Source organism: Dryobates pubescens, chromosome 8 (genome assembly GCF_014839835.1).
Source record: "Dryobates pubescens isolate bDryPub1 chromosome 8, bDryPub1.pri, whole genome shotgun sequence".
NCBI classification, from domain to species: domain Eukaryota; kingdom Metazoa; phylum Chordata; class Aves; order Piciformes; family Picidae; genus Dryobates; species Dryobates pubescens.
Genome location: NC_071619.1, coordinates 16,754,126 through 16,778,107, shown reverse-complemented (window position 1 = coordinate 16,778,107; position 23,982 = coordinate 16,754,126). Strand labels below are relative to the sequence as shown.

The following is a 23,982-nucleotide window of genomic DNA, read 5'->3' as shown; positions in this document are numbered from 1 at the left end:
CAGCTGGGCAGACATATGCAGGTATAATTGCATCCCTGCAGCATCAACCAAAAGCACAATGACATTTCACTCTGCAGCTTCTCATTCCTACCTGCTTCACTGCAATGTTTGTCATGTTTGTGCTTGCATTGCTGGAGCTGTGCACAAGGGCTGTGAAAATGTAAATGCCCCCAAGACCAGGAAAGAAGCCAACTAACCATATAAGCCAGACTGGGGAAAAAATGCCACTCATCTGTATCAGTCTTTCCTTTCTTCAGTCAAGATGAGTTTATACACACAGAAAGTTGTTGGCAGAGGCAATTTCTAGAGGTTTTTGGCTGCAGGCTTTGCTGTACTGGCTTGCCTGCAGCCAGGATGCCCGGTCACCCAGAGCTTTGTCTACTATAAATGAGCATGTGAGTCCATTGCTTTTAGAACTAGTGTACATTGCTTGAGCTAGTGTTGCATTTTGGGACCAGCAGTCTGTGAGGCAGCTGACAGGTGTATGGGGAAAGGGAATACAGTGGAGGCTGCATGCATGCACTGGTAGGGGAACTTTACCCTTGAGAAAAGGGTATATGCTTTTGGGTGGGTTAGTGATTGCACATATATATATATATATATATACACACACAGGTTTTTGGTTATGGGGTTTTTTTTGGTGTATGTGTATTGAGCTTTGTGTATTGTGACTGAGTGGCTGCTTGCCAGGTTTTTATGCCTTTCAAGTGTCAGATATACTGCTACTGAGACCCCTGCTCCTTGGCAGCCTCAGAGAAACTGAGGCAACATCAAAGCCATAAGAGGACGACCTTTTCCCAGAAGTAATATTTCCCTCTCTCTTGAGTTCCCCTGCCAAATGATCCTCTTTGGACAAGTGTAGAAAACAGATATTTAATTACAGCCCTAAGTTTCTTTATCATCCATCTCCTATGCTTGCAAATAATGGTATATAAGAAGCCATTACCTACTAATGATTAATCTAAATCATTTGGTAACAGTCTAACCGATCTTATTATGAGCCAAGCAGGTCAAATAGTGATGCATCTTTATTTTCAGCCTCTCACATAGCTACATCCCAGTAGTTTTAGGGATGCTTCCCCTGTTACACACAATGTCTGAGGCTGCTTTGGCAACTGCAATAGAGCTAAGATAATCAGGTGTATGAAGGCCACCTAATTCATACTTTCCACTTGGAAAATATAGAGATTAAAATCCTTGCAATTTTTTGAAAACTCTCTGAAAGATATGCAGGTAGTTAACATTTGGCTACACCTTAATGACCAGAGTGAGCAAACAGCTGTGTCTGACAGTTCATAGCTACTGCAGATCCTCAGTCTCAGATATACCTTTGCCTATTGTCCTGACCTGTATCAGACATAAGCTGTCATACCTTCAAGTCAGCTTGGCTTTCCTGTCAGCTTCATTATAGGCCCTTGTACAGTTCTGCACACTTCTGATGCCTTCTGTGAGATGGATTTTAGATGTGTCCCTGTCCCTATCCTTCGCATGTTTCAAAGCACAAAGCTCCATTGTTCAGAAACTGAAGTACCCAGGAGTCTCTGGGCTGTTGGTGCAAGAACAACAGCATGATCAGAGGGAACTGGACCCTGCAAGCCACATTCAGGGTTTGTCCTAGGGCAGTTCAAGAAAATTCCTGATCATAATGTTTTTTACTGAGATTTTTTGGTTTGAATGACTTGCTTTCAAGTAGTGTCATTAGGACTTAGTCTGTTTCGTCAAAACTGAGAAATTATTCTTTAAGCAGGCTTGTGAATTGATTGAATCCATAGACAAGTAGCTAGAATTGCCACTTGGGATGTGAGGGAGAATTGAGAAGGGATAAGGAAGAAGTGGTTGGTGACAGCACTGCGGGTGATGCGATTGCCTGCCTGCAGGGTTCTTCAGGGGGTCTGGGAGATCTGGAAAGGCACTATGATGACAGCATCACTGAGGTTGCTAAGGGACTGATTCAGGCAGAGGCATTGGCCTGTCTCTTAGGTAACAAGAGTGGATTCTGCTTAAAACTCTTGTTATTTTCCTTTCTGTCTTTTGCAGATATCTTTTACAGAATAACCACAGGAAATGCCTTAGCATGTTCATTAACTGTAAAAGAACAAGAAATTGCCTTGGGGACACACCATGAAATCATAACAATGAATCAGTCTCTGAATAGGAAGAAAGAGTCTGCATTTTCCAGGAAAAAATTTCAACCCCTGTTGCACAGCTAAAAGGAAACTGGAAGGAACTTCTGTCTTTCTCAGGAAAAGATCACTGCCTGGCTTTTTCTCCTCAAAAGGAGGAAAATTTTATGCTCTATAGAGATAATACCTGGGGGCAAGAGTAGGCGGACTCTCCTCTACCCTCTCAAAGTCCTCCCATAGGTGGAAAACTGTCCCATGGCCATACTCCAGATAGCAGACAGGAATAAGACAAGGCACAACATTTGTCTTTCAGATGGAATGGCTTTATTATAATCACAAGTGATTGAGGAAAAGCTTGTTTTCAAAGATGTGGATGATTGCGTGCCTGAGTCATGTGCTCTGGCTTGTATATGTGTGTGTTTCCCTCCCCACCATACTGCTGGCTCAAGAACTGAGCTCTTTTGACTGCACTAGAAAGCTATAGCAAGGTTTAAGTAAGAAATAGTTCTATTCCTGCAACCTGAGCCAGTTGAAAATTAAAGCCCTCATCTTCCCATTCCTCTTCTGGTACAATTACTTATTTGTTTTTGGTAACATAAGACAGGTATTTCAGGATATTGTATGCTCCTAAATCTTGTTGCATTCAGTGCATAAGAAAACCAGTTCAAACAATTTCATACCTAGGACATACAAATGGCTTGAATTCTTTTCTTTATAGAAATCAGATTCTGCAAAATTCTTGTCCAAAGTATAGAAATATACAGAATATGTAAAGGAAAGGAGTACCTGAGACTAACAGTAACAGGGTAATACTTGTTTTCTGCAAGCCTGTTATTTCCTCAGACTATATCCTACATGAGAGGGTGTGGGCCAGACTCTCTTTGTCAAGAAGCTTAAATGGTCTAAATGTAAACTTGCCAGTGCAAATGGTACCAGAGCGCTGGGACTGACAGGGAGGACAGTGTAGATGAGGGATCGTTTCAGATTCCCCAGCCTCAAAAGAGAAATGAGGCACAGCTGGTTGCTAGCTGCAGATTTCCTTGTGTAGGTCACAGAGAGGAATACACCTGCTTCCTTCTTGTGTCTAACACGCTTGCTGGTATCATTACAATTTTCCCATGACAAGGCTAGGACTGTCTGGCATGCTCCTTCACATGGCATCCAAGCCATCACATTTGTTTTCTTGTCCATGTATTTTTCATTTCTTCCTCCTTTGTCATCTCTCATCTCTAGCCATTGTGATGCTGTGATACTCAACAGCTTTCCCTTTAATGTCAAAAAATCTCCTTTGTCTCACTCAGGAGTTGAAAAATTGGAAACTTTCATGCTCTAAGCCTTGCTTGAGACTAAATGAAAGGAGACAAATCCCTGTCTCACCAGCCAAAATTCTGTCAGTGTTCAGTGAGGGGGCTGTACCAATGCAATGCCAACTTGACCTAGTGAGGAAGACTTCATGATCTCAGAGATACAGAGGTATCAAGCATCTGAGGTGGAGATGAGGTCTTTGCAGTCACCTGCAAATCTGGATTTATTTCACTATGTAATATAATGCCAAGCTCAGCACCATACTTAGTTGAAAGGGTTTTTTTGTGCAGACTCATGGTAAAGTACCATGCCCTGTGAAGGATAGTGGGAAGGCACATTCTTGCCTTAACTGGCAAAGGTTAAGCTCTTCTCATGTGATTCAGAAAATATTATTAGGTTCTCTACCCTGCCACAGATGCACTGTTTGATCTTGAGCAAATCAGTCAGGTGAAGCTGGGTCTTAGCTGATGATCTGTAAATGAGGCAAAAATCCTGCTTGCAGTGGGAGAGTTTGTAAAGACAAATAGACATGAAGTGTTCATGCACCATATTACTGGGGAGCTGTATAAATATCCTGGTGTATAATGACTGGCCCAGTTACATTCAGTGGCCTTTTCCGTCAGACATTTAATGCCAATAAGTGTACTGTTTGGGTTCAGTTGCTTAAATGTCACTTGTGTGTACTGACTTCAGGTCATGAGAGGAGCACCACCCCTTTGCCTTGTGATTCTCATAGACTTGTGCTGTTTGTCAAGTGTTGCACCCGCCCTTTGGCTGCGTTAGGCATGCGCTTTGTGCCTTTGCCTTTGTCCATCACGTCTGCATGTCACCAACTCTTCAAAGGCAGGGGATAGGGCTCAGGTAAAGGAAGGAGGGAATAGCAGTTGCAAGAAGGTCTCAGTTCAGATACAACCCTTTCTGAGAGACATCTCCTTCTTCCAGACTTGACAGGCCTGTTGACAGGATGAGGCATTTGGAGGACATTGGGAAAGGCAGTCCGGAGACCAACTGGAAATAACTTTTGGGTGTTTGCCAGTGAACAAGAAAGGGAAAGGTAGAGAGACTTGCCATGATTCTCCATAGCTGTCACAAGGCGTCTCTGTTCCTCCCATTTTTCTTCACGTGAGGTCTTCATCTTCCAATGCTTGAAGCTTTGTGGTCTGAGCTGAAGAGGTAAGCATTCCAAGTAGGGCCTGGAAGAGGTTCACATCCTTTGGGGAAAGGGCACAGAGAAGAATACTTAACACACAGTCATTAGCTAGCAAGGCTCCCTCCTTGCATTCATGCTTCCAGTAAGTTGCACTGACTTTCCTTGAGCTGTGAGTCAGATGAGTCCCCGGTTCTAGCTCCCATGGCAACAGATCTGCTAGCTTCACCATTGGGAGAAAAAGACTTCAGCTGTCTTTCCCTCAGGAAAGAAAAAAGTTTGATTAAACAAAATCACAATTATATAAATTTTAACAATGTTTCTCCTAGAAAAAGAATTGAAAGTTGTTTTTATGATCATCTGGGATATTATGAACGTTTCAAAACTGTTGCAATGCCGTCAGAGTGCTGTTTGACGTGGAAATTAAAACCACAAGTTTCAGCTCATGTTAAATAGCATGCAGACTCTCCAACTTAAGGACGGTAATAACATACTATTTAACTATTATACTATATAATACATCCTCTTTCTCATGGCATATAGTGCAAAAAAAAAAAGTGAAATAATATTAATTAGTCTTTTTTTTTTTTTTTCCAAAAATGCTGAATGAACCTTTGAAATGTGTAATTTATTTTCCTTTCAGGATCTTTATTCCCTCTGGCATTTCAAAGACAAGCTAAATGAGAACATCCTCCCATCAAATACGCACACACACAAACACATTTCCAAAAGATTATGTCGTCCATAGGATGGCAATTTGGATTGGCAGCCAGCTCTGTTGGTCCAGTCTGGGAATGCACGACATCTATTACGCCACTCGTAGGTCTGGTTCTAGCGAGTGTTGCAGAAAAGAGCAAAATTGCTTCATCTCAAATACACTGCTATTGTCAGTGGTGAGCAAGACAGGTTAGAATAGCAGAACTGTGCAGAAGACATGACTTGGTGGCATAGCAACATCACAGCGGTTCCAAATCCCTTTCTTTCACAAAGTGGTCTGAATCCCAGAGGTTTGTCTCTTCAGAGATGTTGGATTTTACTTTATTCTGGTTACAGTTACTTATGTAGCCTTCTGGTAATGCCCCAATGTTGGCTTAGGAAGTAGATGTATTTAGAGTCACCAATTCTGTTCTCAGTTATTCTACTGACGTCAGTAAAATGACTCTAGATTTATACCGGTGTAACTGAGAACAGAAGTTGGCCCAAAGTCAAGAACAGTTTCTCCTCTTCTATGGCCCAGGACAAGCTGTTCGAGACACAATTTCTGGGCCAAATTCTCAAGAGGAATGGACCCAGTCTACACTGGTTTGGCTCAGACACATGGTTCCTTCACCATGCTTTCCAGTGCAATTATCAAATATCTGATGCTAGAATAGCTGAGGCCATCTTATTCATAGAATACCAGGTTGGAAGAGATCTCAAGGATCATCTAATCCAACCTTTCAGCCTAAGAATACAGTTTAAATCAGATGGCCCAGCACCCTCATGACAGCTATCCTTTATGTATTTGTACATGGTTATGAGATCTCTCCTAATCTTTCTCCTCTCAAGGCTGAACAAACCCAGTTCTCTCAGCCTTCCATTGTATGACAGGTCTTCTAGTCCTCTGTTCATTCTTGTGGCCCTTTTCTGGACCCTTTCCAGCCTATTCATTTCTATGTCTTCTTCTATGTTAATCATTTTTATCAGTGTTTGGAATCTTCATCCTAATATAGACAGATCTAGTTCTCCACTGTCCACCAGCTGAAGCAGGTATTTTTATTTGAGCAAAGTGATTCCACTTTCCCCAGGCAGGGGAATTCATTCTGGCTGCCCTTTATGACCACAAAATGGATATGAAAGTAATCTTGGATGAGGCAAATGAAGGCTTGTACTAATAGCTTTCATCTAATGACCATTTCAGTCCACCAGCTGCCTTTCTTGACAATCTGGGGAAAGGTAGCTGGAGCACCACTATCCCTCCTGCCAGACAGCTCCTCTCCTTGGTCAGTGTGTTGTGATTCTTCCCCTGGTCCATGTGCCCCACGATATGCTCAGGGAGGCAGTGTGCCCAGAGCAGCCCAGGCAGCAGAGCAGACCAGAGCAAGCATTTGCCTCCAATACAGCCCAGTATGACCAGGTCACACACCCCTGGAAGTTCAAGCAGGCCAGCACAAGGGATGTTCTGGTATTCTACACCAGACTACATGAGTTTTTAATTTCTCTTTGACATCCTTCTGGCTCTTTGTCTCAAACAGGGACTCACAGGATGACCATTAATTCTTTGAGATCTTTTTGTCTGTTTTCCTAAATACTCAAAGAAGACAAGGGTACTGTGATCATTGACTGACAGCAGCACACTCAATACCTGTTCACAAGCTGATCACTGCTGCCATGCAGGGTTTTTTTGGTACAATCCAGTCAAGCTCACTGAGCCCAATCAGGTTACTGACAAGCTGCCATCATCTGGGAGTGTTGTCTGAGCCTGATGACACATAGCTGAACAGGTTTATTTCCATCCAGCCCTCTCATCAGTTTATGAGCTCCTGTATGTCATGAACAAACATGCACCTGTGCAAAAAAGTCATCAGTTCACTAGAGATTCTGCCATTGCCCATAGTAAGAAGCACTAACCATTCATTGTTGTGATGAGGCCCTGGGAGCCCAAAGCAGCAGCAGGGTGTGTGCAAGTAGAGCACACTGCTGAATAAACTTCAGCTAACAGTCACCAACAGGCTCTGCATTTCAAGCTGGAGCTGTGGGTGGTTGCCACACAGCTACATGAAGAAACCAGCTCACAAAGATTTTTTTTAAAAATAAACCTTCCCTCCCTCTCCCTTCTCTTCCCATCCTCAAGGAGAATACAGTGCTGCTGATTTCAGACTGCTATGCAACTCCCAAGGGTGCTGCCAAAATGCCACCGCAATGTCTCATGCCACAACATTTCAGCCACATACCAGCCCAAGGCGGGCAGGGGAACCAGCCGATCCTCTGTCTATTGCAGCAGCAGTGATGTCACACACTTCAGCCAAGTTTGCTGGATTGGCCAGCTCCTGTCAAGTGAAAAAAAGCTGACATTCAGTCTGTGCCAGGGCAAGAATAGTCTCTGTAATTTAACCTCCTTGTCACTACTTGCTAGTCACTTAAGAGAGCTACTGAAAAAAAAAGTTGCTTATTTATAAAAGAGAGGAGGCTTGTTTCTGATTAAGATCCTTGAAGTCTCTACATTCATGCAAGCTTTTCCAGTAGCTCATATCAGATGATGCCTGCTCAAACACCTCAGATGCTTCTCAGTATTTCACAGACTTTGGTTTCCTCTGTCCTGAAAAGAGACTAAACTCCAACATCTTAGATGTTTAAACTTGCTGAATTCTGAGCTAATTTTACACACTGTAGCGGCTGCCATGTTTGTCCAAAAGGGTAAAGTAATTGAATTTTACCAGGTTATTAAACCAGCCATGAACAGCTTCTTTGCTCAAAGTTCAGAAGGCGTCATCATACCTGTACAAGGCATAACTAGATCAGTACAGCACTGCTGTTTCCATCCACTACCAGTAGTGATCTGCACCTTGAACACTTGCAGTAGATTCAGCTTTTCCACTTGAAACATGACACTGCCCAAGTGCTAGTATAACAGCCAGGCAGGACAAGGATCTTCACAAGGGCTTCAGAGACAGTGACAGTCACTATACTTCTTTTAATCAACGGTGCTGAGTTGTTTTTGTAACAGTGACTCCATCTAGGAAAATAATTGCTGAGATTACATCATAATCTCCACATTTATTGTTACCCTACTCCCTTTTCAGCAAATGTTCTCAGTTTACAAGGGAGAAGATGTTTCTTCAGACCTCTGTCCATGAGATCTGAAAGCCAAGCTTCCTCCTAGTGCAGGCACCACCATCAATAAATAGTGTCAAACACTGTGCTGCTGGAATTTAGTCAACAGGCCCCTTGATGAGTGTGCCAGGACATAATCACTGTCTCCCACAACTGTGTTGGCATTGCATAGTTAAGAGTACCACAGAAGCAGCACAATTGTAATTTAACCTCTGAGCAGAGATAACTGAGTGCACATCTCTGCAATGAGGATACCTTTCACATCTATCTGCAGCCAGACATAGCACTGGGGATTTTTTCTTTCCTTTTACTTTTTTTTTTTTTTTTTCTCTTTTCCCACTGGTACATCTTAAATGGACCACAAAAAAAGTTCTAATTAGTACAGGATGACTGTCCTTCCTCAGGTAAGTTGTAGGAGACCATCCCAGAGAGTGAGCCCTGTTTTCTACTTTTGCCATTGTGTTTTGAATACCACAGGCTGGCACAGGAGTTTTTTTAGAGGAGACCCTTGCTTCAAGAAAATCTGCTGCATCTACAGTTATGTTCTGTTTGGTTTACCTCAGGGCCAGGAAGCTCTCTTTGGGTAAATTGGATACATTCTTGCAAAGATTAAGCAAAGTAGCCTGAACCTTGGGGATCTTACCAGCAAAAGCAAAGCAGAAGCACACATTTACCACAGCTGAAGTTTCCTTTAGCATGTCCTGATTCTGGATCATGCACAGAAACAAAAAGACGTTTTGTTTACTGCCCCTCACTATCCCAGCTGTCCACCTTCCCTCTTCTTTACAACAGGGACAGTGAAAAGAATGGACTTTCTAACCTCAGCTGCATTAGTTCCCAGTCTACAAGACTGACAGTAGGAAGTCATATGCAGGTTGAGTGGAGACATCTTTTTCTGTGCAGTCCATCTGAAAGGGTGGCACAGCAGGGACATACACATACAGCAGAAGGGATGAAGTCATCTGGCGCAACCCCTCTTTTTTAGCCTGGAGATGTCACCCACCCTTTGCAATGGGCAGACTGCCAGGAAACCATTGCTCACTCAACTGTTAGTCCCTGCTGGAGCTTCCAGAGAGTGCTGGAGGTTGTGATAGTTGTTTTCTAGGTGCCTGACTGCACTCCACAGGCTCCCAAACTCTCAAGGTATCTGGTTATTATCACTCAGGAATGGTTACCTGACTCTTTCAGGAAGAAATCCTGTAAATCCTCCCTAAAATGTTTTTTAGATGTAAATGAACAAAAAAATTATTAATGACTACAGCATGAGACAATCTTCAGATCATGCAAACAAATGTATTTGTTCTCAAATTGCAGAATCTGTTTAAGATAAAAAATGCTCAAGGTTGGAAACATCCTGGGATGGTACTTCTGTAGAATCTGTATCACTGGACTATTTCTACCTCCTCACTAAAGACGGTCAGAAATGAAGCCAAATACAAGCATGAGAGAGTTCTAAAAATGAGAAGCAAGATTACATGGCAGGTATGTACCCATACTTTCAACAAATAGAAGAGTTAATAACCAAAACCAAAGGCAGGATGGCTCTTCATTTGTCTTCTCATTTTTTTCTTGCTGCATTATGCACAGAAATATACATGCAGTGGAGAGAGTGAACCTCACCTTTGAAAAATGTTTATGGAAAGTAAAATGGAGGAGCTCTATTAAAGCTCATTTTATTTCTGGTGTAAATCTATTGTAGCTCTGCATAAGTCATTGGAATTGTATGGCTGGAAGGATAGAATTAAGATTCACTATGATATTTTGAGTCTAAAAATAGGTTGGCTGAGGGTTTTTTTTTAACTAGTAAAGGAAGGTGAGGAATGCTTTCATTTGAAGAAATGACTGAGCCTGAGTAATTCACCTGATTAAGCTCAGTTCCTCTGACCAGCATTGACTCGTCACAGGGAAAAATGTGCCCTTCTCCAAGAGTTTCGCTGAGGTAAGCCAAAGTGGAATCATGGATTTGGACAGCTAGAGGGGCTGAAAACTGAATTTCATTACTCAGTTCTACAGCAGATCCAAGTTTGAGATGGAGACAGCTAGAAGATCATCACAATTTCCTAGGAAATGAAGATAAGGATCAGACTTTTTGTAAGGAGTGGGGTTTAGCTAGCTCTTGAATATGATTTTAAGCTGAGTCTTGATGTAGTTTATTCAATACCCTTCTCAAGCCCTTGAGTGTGAGAACAGGTATTGAAACAGTTTACAGAGTAAACTTTAAAGAATTTTGGTGTATAGATTTCAAGTATGGCTTAAGAGTCTATTTCATGTTTACTTGTTCCATCCAGAGATTCTCCCATTCTGCCTTCAGACTGATGTGTAGGTAAACAAAAGCCACGATGCTGTGGACCCTAACTGTGCATCATAATCAGGGATTCATGGAAGGTTGTGATATTTTATAATAGTGTTGAATGGGTTACCTTTTGCTCTTAGCATTTCCTGAACTGAAACCAGATGGTTCCTCCTTTAGTGGGTCTGCTAGAGTCCCCTAGACGCTCCTGCCTTCTGCTGGCTAAGATGATATTAGCAGCCTCCTCAACTTCAATATGCCAACCCAAATCATGTCTGGATATGGGTGGCTAAAGGTTTTTATTCCAGCAATATTTGCTTGGAGCATGCTAAAGCACAGCAAAACCTCTTTACCTGTGGTGTCATCCTCCTTCCTCTGGCAAGGGTTCTGTTCAGGGTAGTTGTCACAGGAAAGCTCCAGCCTGCCATCTCTATATAGACTTCATTTTCTGCAGTCATGATCTAGCTGAGAATAAAGTCCCCTATAATAACAATTTTTTAAACAAAATTGTTTAAATTATAATTATGATGTCTGGCCATGTAAGTTTTATCAATTTTTCTTTCCTTTTGAACACAGTGTGCAATGATGTACACGGTGACATTCTTTTTTAAAGTAAATTTTCTCCCCAATTATTACTTTTAAAAAAGGCTAACTTTCTTAGCTAAAGATGTGCACAGCACTTGGATGTGCTTATGGTTGGAATTTGACTCTTATAACCTTGTTTAAGAAACTAAGCAAATAATCTGAAGTAAGCCCACTCTTTTTAAAGGCACTTTCAAGAAATTAATCTACCAGTTAGCTGCTAGCTACTTGAATTGGCCAAAATAACAATTCATTGTATTGCTAGCATCTTGGTTAGAATGTGTGTTGAAGGAAATTAGTCAGTGTCTCATATATCTGTAAAATGCTCTCTGTTTTAATAGAGAAAAAAAAAGTAATTTACAATTTTTGGCTTTGCAGAGAAGAAGGCTTCCTTCAGCTATTCTGTAAGACAAATCGATGTGCAGCAGCACTGTCTGGAGGAATCACCTCGTGTTTGAGAATTGCAAGTAGCTGGAACCACCCCACACAGTCGCCTGCCTATTTGACACTGAAATTAATCCTTTGGATAATTTGTTCGTGATTTCCATGAACAATGCAGGGAAATAAGAAACATACAGAAGGACACAGTGACTCCTCAAGTATTGGGAGTCTGCTGGATGACACAGATAGAGAGGTAAGCAGCCTCACAGACCGGGCTTTCAAAAGTTTGTGCGTGGCAGAACTTGAAGACTCCTACAATGAACCAGATCTTGCCATTTCACCTGACTTTACCCTCCAGTTCTCTGCTAAATTTCACCCAGGGACATTGAGCTATGCCATCAAGAAAAGCAACATCTGTAACAAGCTAACAGCAAGAAACAATGAACATACAATATCAGCTTCCACATTCCAGCAGTTACCAAAGTGTGCTCCAGAGGAGAATAGGATTGCTAAGAATAACACCTTTTCCATGGAAAAGAAAAATCTGAATTTGCCAGTCCCTAGTCCAAGGAACAATAAACATGTTTCAAAGGTGTCCTCATTGATTAAAACATTTGATAAGACTGCAGACCAAGGTTCCGTGATAGCCATTAAGCAGCCCAGTAATAACAGCTTTCAAAAGTGTAAACTAAATCATGGAAGTTATAAGGCTTGCTTGGATGACACAGTCATATTAAGCAACCACAAGGAACTTTCTGAATTTTCTGAAGCTAGTCAAGATAGCCACTGTCTCAGTGGCAAGCATGAGCCACAGAAAAGACCTAATAACATAGACCTGAGTTATTGTGACTCTGATAGTCATTATCCTGTGCTGATTGAAATGTCAAAAGTAGCCAAGTCAAATTTTTCCCGTTCATCTAAAAAGGCTTTAAAAACCAGAAGTGTTAAAGTTAATGAGCCAGCAAAAAAAGGTAATTTTCTTCACAGTGAAAACAGTGCTTTTGAATCATGGAATGTTCATCACAAAAAGCTGACTGAAAAAGGGGAATTCAACATAAAAGTGAAAAAGGAAGACCTTACGTACCTGGAGGAAGCACCCTTTATTAAAGGATCCCAAACACATGATCATAAGTTGCCATCTGTCAAGACTACCATTGCTAAAAAGCAGAAGAAAGATTTTCAAATGAAGCCAAATCCACCAGAAGCTGCTTTCAGCATTCCTCTCACAGCTGTATATGTACCTCAGGAACCCCTTGCTTCAGAAACCGAATTTTCTGCAGCTCTTCCTCCCACACCACCTCCAAGGACCCGTGTGCACCAGGGTCCTCCTCAACCACCTCCTGTCCCGTATGCACTTTCTCTTCCACCCCCTACCCATCAGAGCCATTCCCCAACACCCCCTACACCTGAAGCCCCTCCTGTGCCACCACTCCCAATGCCAGTTCAACTTTCACCCCCTGCCTTGTCTCAGGAATCTATGTCACCTCAGTCCATGTCCCACAGGATAGTTTCACCCTCACCTATGTCCCAGGCACCCAGCCCACCTGCACAAAGAAACCTGGCCACTTTGGTCAAAGAGGAGGCCCTCAGCCCTCAAATGGGTAACACCTGTCCTCCCTGGAGGAGACAGAGGGCTACAAAAAGGGGAGCAGAAAGGGGACAGACATCAAAGGAGACAATCACAGCCAGTGATGAGACATGGACATTGTCTGAAAAGGTGACTGGTGCTGAATCTGGTCTGGATGTGACTCCTCTAGCTAAACAGGTAAATTCCCCTGGATCAGTCAGTCCCTCTTTCAACATCAGTGAACTCTTAACACCCATCATACCACCAAAGCAGGAGATGGACACTGTAGAAAGTGAGCTGATACCATTAACACCTCCTCCTGCTGAGAGCATGGCACTGAGAGACCACAATGGAAGCACGTTTAGTGATTATGGGTCTCGGGACAGTTACAAATCGAAAGCATCGAGTTTGTTATTCAACTTGAAGGATGTGCGTAAACGTGTTAAAAGCATGTATACTCCTTCGCCCCTGCTAAGGGCCTTGGAGGAGAAAAATAGAACTAGAAAAAGTGTGAAAAAGAGTACAGAAATGAATGCCTCATTCTTGACTTTACAAGAAATAAGTAACAAAAATATTGTAGAGAAAGATGAATTGAGTGATATAGCCTCCATGTTGTCTGGCAGTGTTCCTGAGAAGGACAATAAAACTGATTTAACTGGACATTTTACAGACAATTACCTGACTTTGAGTTCACCCCAGACAACAGAAGACCTTTTATTTTACCAGACTGGAGACAACTTGCAGCAAGATAATTCAACTCATCAAGATCTGGTTAAAAATACAGGGGATAATGAAAACTTGCCCTTGTTCAGACATGAATCAAATGAACCTGATTTAAGAAAGCATCAGCAGTATCCATCACTGAAACCATTCAACAGGGACAATACAGATACAACAGCTGGGCAGCCTGTGCAAAGTCCCAATGTCCAGGATGAGGAAAATGAGAGACAGGCTGCTATTCAGAATGACATCTTTGCCTTCAAAACACTCCCAAGCCAACTCTCACCAGAAGAGGATGTGCCTTACAGTGACACCCAAACTGTTATGGCAGTACCTGGCTGTGAAACACAAGGCAAAAGAAGCGCTAGCTCTTCAGAGCAATCTTTTGTCTCCACAGTAGAGCAGCCAGTTCAGGAGGAGCTGTCTCCACCAGTGCCCCTGATGCAGAAGGCCTGCCTTCAAGAAAACCAGAGGACTAAGAGTGAAATGAGTACAGATAATAAGGAAAACCACAAAGAGAGGGGGAAAGAAGTTGAGGAAGACGAACCACAATATTATGCTTGTATCAGTTCTGGTACTAGTACAGCAGAGAAGAGAGGGGAAAAAGTTGCTGGAAATGAACAGAGGAACTTGCTGACAGAGAAAGTAAGAGAGAAAAGGGAAGAAGTCAAGAGCATGGATTCTGCTTCTGATACTGTAAGAGACATGTCTATCCCTAGGTCTGAGGAACCACAACCACCACCACCATCTTCAAGCTCAATAAAACCCAGTTTGTTTATGATTAAAGATAACACATTCAGATCTCCTCAGGTCATAAGAGCTGTCAAGCTGCCTCTGTTTAGGTCCTTTTCCCTGGATGATACAGTGAGCAGCAGTTATAAGGAAATGGAAAGTAGGTTTATGCCCCCAGCAGAGCACAACAAGCAGCACCGATATATGTTGCGTGCCCAAGAGGTAGGCTGGTTGGCGTCAAGGTACAGAGGGCAGCAGGATGTGAAGGATGGCGCAGCTGACAGAGAGAAAGAGGCCAGTGAGCCTGGATCTACTTCAGCAACACTGGATCCCAGTATTTTAGAAGATACAGAGAGTTTTTCATCAGGAAAGCTGATGGAAGTAGATGAAGAGGCTTGTGCTTTGTTAAATAAAGTTGGGAAAATGAATGAGGAAATTGCCTGCAGAAGGAAAGAGAAGCCCCAGACTAGGAAGGCAAGACATAGCTTAACACAGCCAAATTTAGGTCTGGAAAATGACCAATCACAAAATAACCCCATCTATCCTACAGAAAGAAAGACAAATTACTTCAACAATCATCATTTATCTAATCGCAGAGGTGGCTCTTGTGCGAAGAAAATAATTACTAGGGAGACAATTTCCCCTGAGACTGCCTCCATGTCAGAGAACCACATGTGTTCTCCGGTATCCCATGAAGGTTTAGAGGACATCCTGCATGCAGAAGGTGAACCAGTTTTGCTAGACAGTCTTGCATGCACAGGCCCCAGGTCCGGCAGCAAGATACACTCTCTTACTGCTAGTCTGTCGTCAGACAAACCGATAATTTCTGGCCTTAGTGAGACAGAGGATGCTACAAACCCTGCCTTGCTGAACGTGTCACTAAAGAAGCAAGCTGGCATGTCTGCAGAAGAGATACTGGATTCAACACGGAGGAATATGCTTTCTGAGTCTGCAGGGGAAGCTGAGAGACTGGAGCCCAGGGGACTTGGGGAGAGAGCAGCAGGCAAGCCTCCTGCTGTGCCACCAAAAACAGAAAAGGCTCTGAGGCGAGCCAAAAAGCTGGCAAGCAGGAGGAAGAAAATGCAAGAGCAACAGAAAAACCATCAGGCTGAGCATACAGATGCTGTAGATAGAAAGTCTTCTCATTCTGGACAGACACTAGCATCTCATTCACCCTTGGGATATTCTCCCCTCCATCCTGCCCCTCACTCCACTTTTACTGCTACAGAAATCAGTGCAGGAAGACCCAGTGGTGTCTCAGCAGTAAGCCCTTCACCCTCTTCAACCCAGCGTAAACTCCTCCAGGACCCTGACTCTGGTCAATACTATGTAGTTGATTTACCAGCTGAAGTTAATTTAAAAACTTTTTATGATCCAGAAACTGGCAAATATGTTCAAGTTTCAGTCCCTTCCTCAGGAGGGAACATCTACCAGCCACCCTCTTCAGAAATTGTGAACTCTCCTTATGCCTCCTACCCTAGAGTGATGCCTTTACCAGCTTCATCTGTAGCAGTGCTGAAGTCACCTTCTCAGCCCTCTGAACCTACCTGGTTAGTGCCAGCTGTACCAGGAGAACTAGCTGACCTGCCTGAAGGTGGTCATCAGGACTACAGATACACTGAAGCTGTGGATACTCAGCCCTATATTGAACCATCCTCTTACTCCTGCAGGCAAGACACTGAAGAAACTCAGGTTCACTTAGGAAAGGGCATGAGCCCAATCCCAAATACCGGCATAGTGTCCCTCACTGATTTAGATGATTTTGTTGCTGAAGGAGTATCTTGAAAACTGAGGTAACGAAATATGCCAATTAGAGTTTTAAAGAACTATTTGGACAGACAGGTGCACAGAAAAACAACTGCAGATTTGATGTTTGTACAACACTTTATGTCTGAATCTCATTGTGGTTTGGATGGGAAGGAAAATGAAAACATGTTGAAAGATGCAAGGTGATGATCGCCAGAAGAAGAGCGAATTTGAGTAAGCACCAAATTGCCAGGGAGATGAAGGGGCAATACCATCTGAAAAAATTAATGTGACAGTATGAAGCCACTGCTTGCTGCTACTGCTGCTTTACCGTTATGGTGGCTGGCACTGCCAATGCAAGAACCCTTTTGCCCAGATGTGTTGCATGATATGTCACACAGAGTAAAACCTCTGAGACCATCTTGTCAATCCTATGAGAGCTAGGATAGATACCACATCTACTGAACCGTCCTCACTCACACTCTTTGAACTGTATTGACAGGTAGAAAGCATATGGCTGCAAATATGCCATAAACCCAAGATTCATTTTTTGCACACATTGATTGCCCAGATCTTATTGATAAGAAGACTGTATACTGGATGCACAATGCAACAGCCATGTCAAAAACCCTTTACACAAACAAAATACAGTTGCAGCTGCTCTAGACTTCTCATATACTTTTGCAGTGTCCACTAACATGCTGCTGGATTCTTTCTATTTCTTGGTAATCTCCAAATAAGTTCCCCTAGAGTCAGAGGTTGTTTATAATGCAGCTTGAAACTTCAACTTACCTTGATCCTTAGCCTGAAATATTTTGGTAAGGAGCAAGGTTGGGTGAAATCCAACAGCATTCAACTTTTTGTTAAAATGAGAAAAATACTTATCTAAGATAATTGGAATGCTTTTTTGGTTTGGTTTTGTTTTCAGGCTCCCACTGAAATACAGCATTAACTTTTAAAACCTGAGAAATGTACCTAATTTTGGCCTTGTGAACCTTGTGATTAAAAACTAATAAATTGATAAAAAGAGATAAAATATCTAAAGTAAGAATTTCTAGAAAAAAAGTGGTTTGGATTATCACTTTTCTTTGAGAGATCTGTATCAAAGTATCACTCATCCTTGCATAAGCTCTTTTTTATTGTCACAGATGATGAGACAACCTTGGTGGAAATATGGAAAAAATGAATGTATTGTGTCTACTTATAAATATCTATATTTGGAATACTGTGTTACCTTGTCTCATTTTCATACTGCTTTCCCCAATTAAAATTGAAATGCAGGAGCTCCAAGGAGTCTCAAGCTGTGCCAGGGGAAGTTTAGGCTCAAGGTGAGGAGAAAGTTCTTCACAGAGGGAGTCGTTAGCCATTGGAATGGGCTGCCCAGGGAGGTGGTGGAGTCACCATCCCTGGAGATGTTCAAAAGGGGATTGGACGTGGCACTTGGTGCCATGGTTTAGTCATGAGGTCTGTGGTGACAGGTTGGACTTGATGATCTTTGAGGTCTCTTCCAACCTTGGTGATTCTGTGATTTTTCAGCCTGATTCACATCTTAGGTGATTTTTCCAGGATTGTTTTCAGCCAACCATCTCCTGACTTCCTGAAAAGAAAGGGAAGAATCAGTCCTTTTGTTAATAAATACAACATGGAGATGGGATACAGGCCCTGCTTCACCCTCCCAGTGTTAATATATGTGTGATAGAGGTTTTCTTGAGTAAATTCTTAATTTCCAGGACTGAGGCTGCTCTCAGGACACAGACCAACATTTGGTGGTTCAACTCCTTAACCTGAACTCATATCCCAGCCTTCCTCCATACAAAAGCTGTTCATTCAGATCCTGCCCTGATCCCCTCAGACACTTCCTTTCATTGGTGGTATTTGCTAAATAATTGCCCTAACAAACACTATTTGCTAAATAGTTTCCCTAACAAACACTAAGGGCATCTCTTCATTGATTTCAGTGGGGTTTGGATTTGGTCTTTAATGATTTTCTAAGGTTCATTTCACCTGCTGTGCAGAGTTGTGTCAGATTTGCCATTTTGTGATTTGGCAGTAGACAGTTGCATCAGAGGGGTGGAAATTAAGAAGCTTGTGCTAGTTTGGTTTGTGTTTTGAGCCAGATGCCCATATTTGAATAGATATTTATTGTTCAGTCTCCACCCTTGAATGTTTTCAACATCGGACTGGATACAGCCTGAACAGCCTGAGCTGCCCTCAGAGCTGACCCTCGAACAGGCCTGAGATCTCTTACAGCCTGAAGTATTCCATAATCTCGCTCTGCAAGCACTGACATTTTTAAGCCAACTTTGACTTGGAACTCAGAAAATACAGTCTTCTCCGGGACAGAGCTCACTTTAAAAGAAATACAAAAAGAATTTGAAAATCGAGAGTGTATCAGGAATAAGGATCAATTTTCAACTTATTAAACCAAGGGAAATAGCTTCTAGTATGAATATTTCCCTTCTTTTTTTTGGCCACAAATATTTTACTAAACTGACATGATGCCATTCATGTTGCATTTCTCTGTTGCTGCCACTGTTTACAGCATAATGTCAATCCAGTACAGAGCTGTTGCTGCCACTGTTTGCAGCATAATGTCAATCCAGTACAGAGCAGAATGTAATCTACATGTTAAAATATAGATAAATAAATCTATTAAAGTTTTCCATGGTACATTTAGACAGAACCTATGTAATCTGGAAAACTAGACATTTGGATTTCTTTGATATTACAAATTTACATGCCCTTAACAGCCACAAGACAAGAAGTAGGCAGACTCTCAGAGGACAGGGTAGAAGCTTGCATTCCATGGGGAGACTGTGGATACAAGGTATGTGTACACAGATATAAAATAAATGGTATTTGATAAGCAAAACATAGAACTACATTTAAAAATTAAATCATTTTTTGCTTGCTTAACTGCCATTTTTTTGTAGATGTGCACATTTGTCCCTTAACATATGATAAGGGAGGTTGCAGACAGGTGGGGTGCCTCTTCTCCCAGGCAACCAGCATCAGAACCAGAGGACACAGTCTCAAGCTCTGCCAGGGGAGGTTTAGACTGGATGTTAGGAAGAAATTCTTCATAGAGAGAATGATTGCCCATTGGAATATGCTGCCCAGGGAGGTGGTGGAGTCACCATCACTGGAGGTGTTTAGAAGGAGAATTGATGGAGTGCTTGTTCCATGGTTTAGTTGATTAGGTGGTGTTGGATGATGGGTTGGACATGATGATCTTGAAGGTCTCTTCCCACCTGGTTTATTCTAGTCTATTCTGCATCCTTTTTTAAGGGATGTTCTTAAACTCTCATTATGGAGAATGAGATTCTCCAATGCACTACTTGTAGGCACGGGAAGTGAGCAGAGTCTATTTTTCAGTCTACTGTGAAGGCAACCTGAAATGTGGGCACTTGAAAAGGAGCCAGTGCTAACTTGGACACCAAATGCATTTCAAGTGGGACTTGGGTCCTTTTCTGCTAGCTTAAAGGAGCTGCATTTACAGCAAACTATGTCTCTAAACATGCATATGTCCCAGAGGGAATTTTGACCTGCAGAATTAGTACCTAAATGAATTTGTAGCTAAATGAAACAAATAGGACTGTAGAGTTTTGAAGACAGATATGAAAGTGGTTCTCATCAAGCATCCAGAGACCTGGTTCTCATCAATTGTCCCTAGAGCACTTTGCCACAGAGAATGATATAAATGTTGCTCTGGGTCCCAGCCTGGTGTTGTCACCATCTGAGTATGAAACTATCAGCAAACCTGTTCTTGCCTAGATCACATTGTTGGCCAACTTCTTGCTAGGCTGTGGGAGTGTGTGTCTATACACACTCACACGCATACACATAAATGACTATAAGCCCTATACCTATAGACCTTCCATTTGTATATCAGTGTAAGACAGCAGTAGTGCCTGTGATGGTGAACACAAGGTGTTCATGCATTGAAAGGAAGCCAGATTATACCTTTTCAAATAACTTTTTTTTCTTTCTTTCTTTCCTTGCCTTTTTCTATTTGTATTTGCTAGGTTTTCTTCCATTCCTGCTGTGGGAAACTAGGATGGAATAGGTCCTTAGTAAGCAACATGACAGCTGTGAATTAACCTTGTTCCTTGGTGAGGGGCTATGGGAGGTGTGCAATGGTCATGAAAGCAGCTGTTGGAAAGCATATTCATGATAAAAAAGGACAGTGACATTCAATCATAGGTTAAAGAGGTGCTGAAACAAACTAAGCTGGATTCTGCCTTGCCAACAGATGGTGGTTATGACTGAAGAGCACAGCAGGCTCATTGCATGCACAGAAGCACAGCAGGCTGAAGGGAACAGAAAGCCATTGCTTCACTTTCACTGCTTCCTTCCACTGCACAGAGCCTTTTTTGCAAGTTGTATTCCTTGGTGGCCTAAGGCTTGTTAACGGTGATGGTTCTTCCTCGGCAGATGTGACTGAGGCCAAGCACAGCTTACATAGTCTTCGGACCTAGAGCCAGAGCCACCTCCCTTCAAGCCTTCTTCTCCTTCTGGGGTAGCTGCAATGACTTCCAGTCTAGTTGTCACATGACAGACTTGTCACATTGTACAGCCACAGCTTTATCCCAAGAATTTGAATGCCCTTGTGCAAACTGCTGAATCTGTTTTAGAGAGTGCAGTTTAATTATGATGGTCTACATGGATGGGTTTTTATCAGTTCCTTTTTGAGTGTTCAGTGCCTTCCTAACTCATCTGTCCAGGAACATGTGTGTCATCACACACATCTCCCCCGCCTCAGTTTAGGAAAGAGTTGACTTGCTGGAACATGTCCAGAGAAGGGCAACAAAGCTGGTGAGGGGTTTGGAGCACAAGCCCTGTGAGGAGAGGCTGAGGGAGGTGGGGTTGCTTAGCCTGGAGAAGAGGAGGCTCAGAGGAGACCTTATTGCTGTCTACAACTACCTGAAGGGAGGTTGTAAACAGGTGGGGGTTGGTCTCTCCTCCCAGGCAACCAGCACCAGAACAAGAGGACACAGTCTCAAGCTCTGCCAGGGGAGGTTTAGGCTGGATGTTAGGAAGAAGTTTTTCACAGAAAGAGTGATTGGCCATTGGAATATGCTGCCCAGGGAAGTGGTGGAGTCACCATCACTGGAGGTGTTTAGGAAGAGATTGGATGGGGTGCTCGGTGTCATGGTTTAGTTGATTAGATGGTGTTGGATGATAAGTTGGACTCGATGATCTCAAAGATCTCTTCCAACCTGGTTAATTCTATTCTATTCTATTCTATTCTATTCTATTCTATTCTATTCTATTCTATTCTATCAGCATGTTCCATCAATGCAACCATATTTGTGAATAATTTGTTAATTAAAAAACATAATAAATGGGACTTGTTTTATAATAATGCAATGCCTTCTAGCCAGCTTTTTCATTGCAATTATGTCTCACTGTAATCTTATCTCCAGCTATCCTTGCAGAACAATTTGACAACATGGAAATGTGTGTATGTGTGTGGCACACAATTTAAAAAATCTAGGAGATGACTGGATGCAGGCCTTCATCCCCCTTCCACCCCCTCCTAAAGGGAGAGAGCAAGAGGCTGGGCAGAAACAACTTTGGCCTGGGACTCCTGAGATCATTCCAACCCCTTCCTGCCATGCTAAGGCAGCAATCAGGCCAAAGGACCATGGGTATGTGGTGCCAGCACCCAATGCAGAATCACCATAAGAGGATCACTTTCTTGCCACCACACAGAGGATATCAGGGCTTTTGCATTTTTTGTGCCACATCAACCTGGGGTAAGTTAACAGGTGTGTAACTTCATGTATCTTGGTCTTTTTCATTGCTAACCAGTCCTTCAGATTATATCTAGTGTCCAAAATTTTGTGAGTGATGATTTAACATTTCTCTTCCATTTCTCTTATTGTTTGTTGCATTATGAAACACAATGACAACTCTCTGCAAAGGGATTTTAGCTCATTCTTTGTCCAGACTGGTAATGTTCATAGACTCATAGAATCAGTAAGGTTGGAAAAGACCTCAAAGATCATCAAGTCCAACCTGTCACCACAGAACTCATGACTACTAAACCATGGCACCAAGTGCCATGTCCAATCCCCTCTTGAACACCTCCAGGGACAGTGAGTCCACCACCTCCCTGGGCAGCACATTCCAATGGCTAATAACTCTATCTGTGAATAATTTTCTCCTCACCTCGAGCCTAAACTTCCCCTGGAGCACTTTGAGACTGTGTCCTCTTGTTCTAGTGCTGATTGCCTGGGAGAAGAGACCAACCCCCTCCTGGCTACAACCTCCCTTCAGGTAGTTGTAGACAGCAATAAGGTCTCCCCTGAGCCTTCTCTTCTGCCAGCTAAACAACCTCAGCTCCCTCAGCCTCTCCTCACAAGATGAGAGTCTCAATGTCCTTCTTAAATTAGATCTGGATCCCTGACTATCCAAGCAGTCCTTCCTTAGAACAAAAGTGTTGCTGTGGTTTGAACATGACAGAGAATAAACACAAAAATTGGCTAGTTATGTTTTTACCAGAAATATGCTGATAGATTTGCATATCTGTGTTTGGGGGGGATGTACTCTCTTTCCTTTCTGAGTAAATAAAGGACTCTCAGTTTGATCCTCTCTCTCACAGCATCAGAAGTTGCTGATACTGTACATAACAGGTTGCACGGGCTCTGGTGAATACACACAAATGTGTGATTTGGAGCAACTGTTGTACATCAGTCATTTTAATTAAAGAAAGTCTGCTTCAGAGCCTTGTAGGAGATAGAAAGAACATGGAACACTTGAGTAAATTGAGCTTCAATGTGATTTTTTTTTTATTTCTGAAACACTCATTATAACAACAGAGGCCAGTAATTAATTTATTTTGTCTTTAGGATTATTATTCTGGTCTTGTGATGATCTTACATTCACCCCTGTCCTCCGGTATTAAAAATAATATTGTAATTATGTGGTTTAAACAGATAGGGAATGGCTGAAAATGACCTGTGGTCTTCTCTTGCTTCTTTTTGTTATTCTCAAAGTTTTCATGATGTGGATTTTTTACATTAGATAGTCAGGTCTTTGGCACTCTGTGGCCAATTAGAGACTTGTTTCTAATATGCTGTTGTACACACTTGGAAAGCAGCATTTCAGTAGTGCAGAAGAGAAACCTTTTCTGTCCCAACTGCCTAAAGCTCTGTATTTTTATTAAAGTAGATTTAACTCAAGTGTCTGGGGCAGCAACTTGCAGTGCTAGAAGATAAGCACTTTCCCATGGCAAAGTCCATATTAAATATATCAAGACCTGGGGTACTTTGAAAGAAAGAGAGAGGGGAGACCAGTCAGAAGCAGGGACAATCTTTGGACTCCTTCTAGAAATAGAAAGAAGTTGGACTCCAGCAAAAAGTAAAAAATGTTCAAAGCTGGAGATAGGCTTTCAGAAGCTAGGGCTTGTCAAAGTCAAGTTCCCTCACAAGCAAATTCTTCCCTGCACTGGCTTGGAGTCCCTTGTCCTGGAGCTCCCCAGTGTGTTCACACTCCTGCCTGCTGTCATTCAGTGTCAGAACCTCATCTTGTCACAGCTAACTTTCCAGTTGCTTAAAACTGGCATAACAAA

At 42.4% G+C, this 23,982-nt stretch overlaps 1 protein-coding gene across 1 annotated transcript; it reads left to right on the top strand.

Moving 5' to 3' along the window:
* Positions 1-9,655: 9,655 nt before the first annotated feature.
* Positions 9,656-17,163, top strand: C8H10orf71 (chromosome 8 C10orf71 homolog). Its single transcript, XM_009897713.2, has 2 exons — positions 9,656-9,870; positions 11,639-17,163. Exon 2 carries the CDS (start codon positions 11,814-11,816, stop codon positions 16,443-16,445), a length of 4,632 nt encoding a protein of 1,543 aa, XP_009896015.2. The 5' UTR covers positions 9,656-9,870; positions 11,639-11,813; the 3' UTR covers positions 16,446-17,163.
* Positions 17,164-23,982: the final 6,819 nt, after the last annotated feature.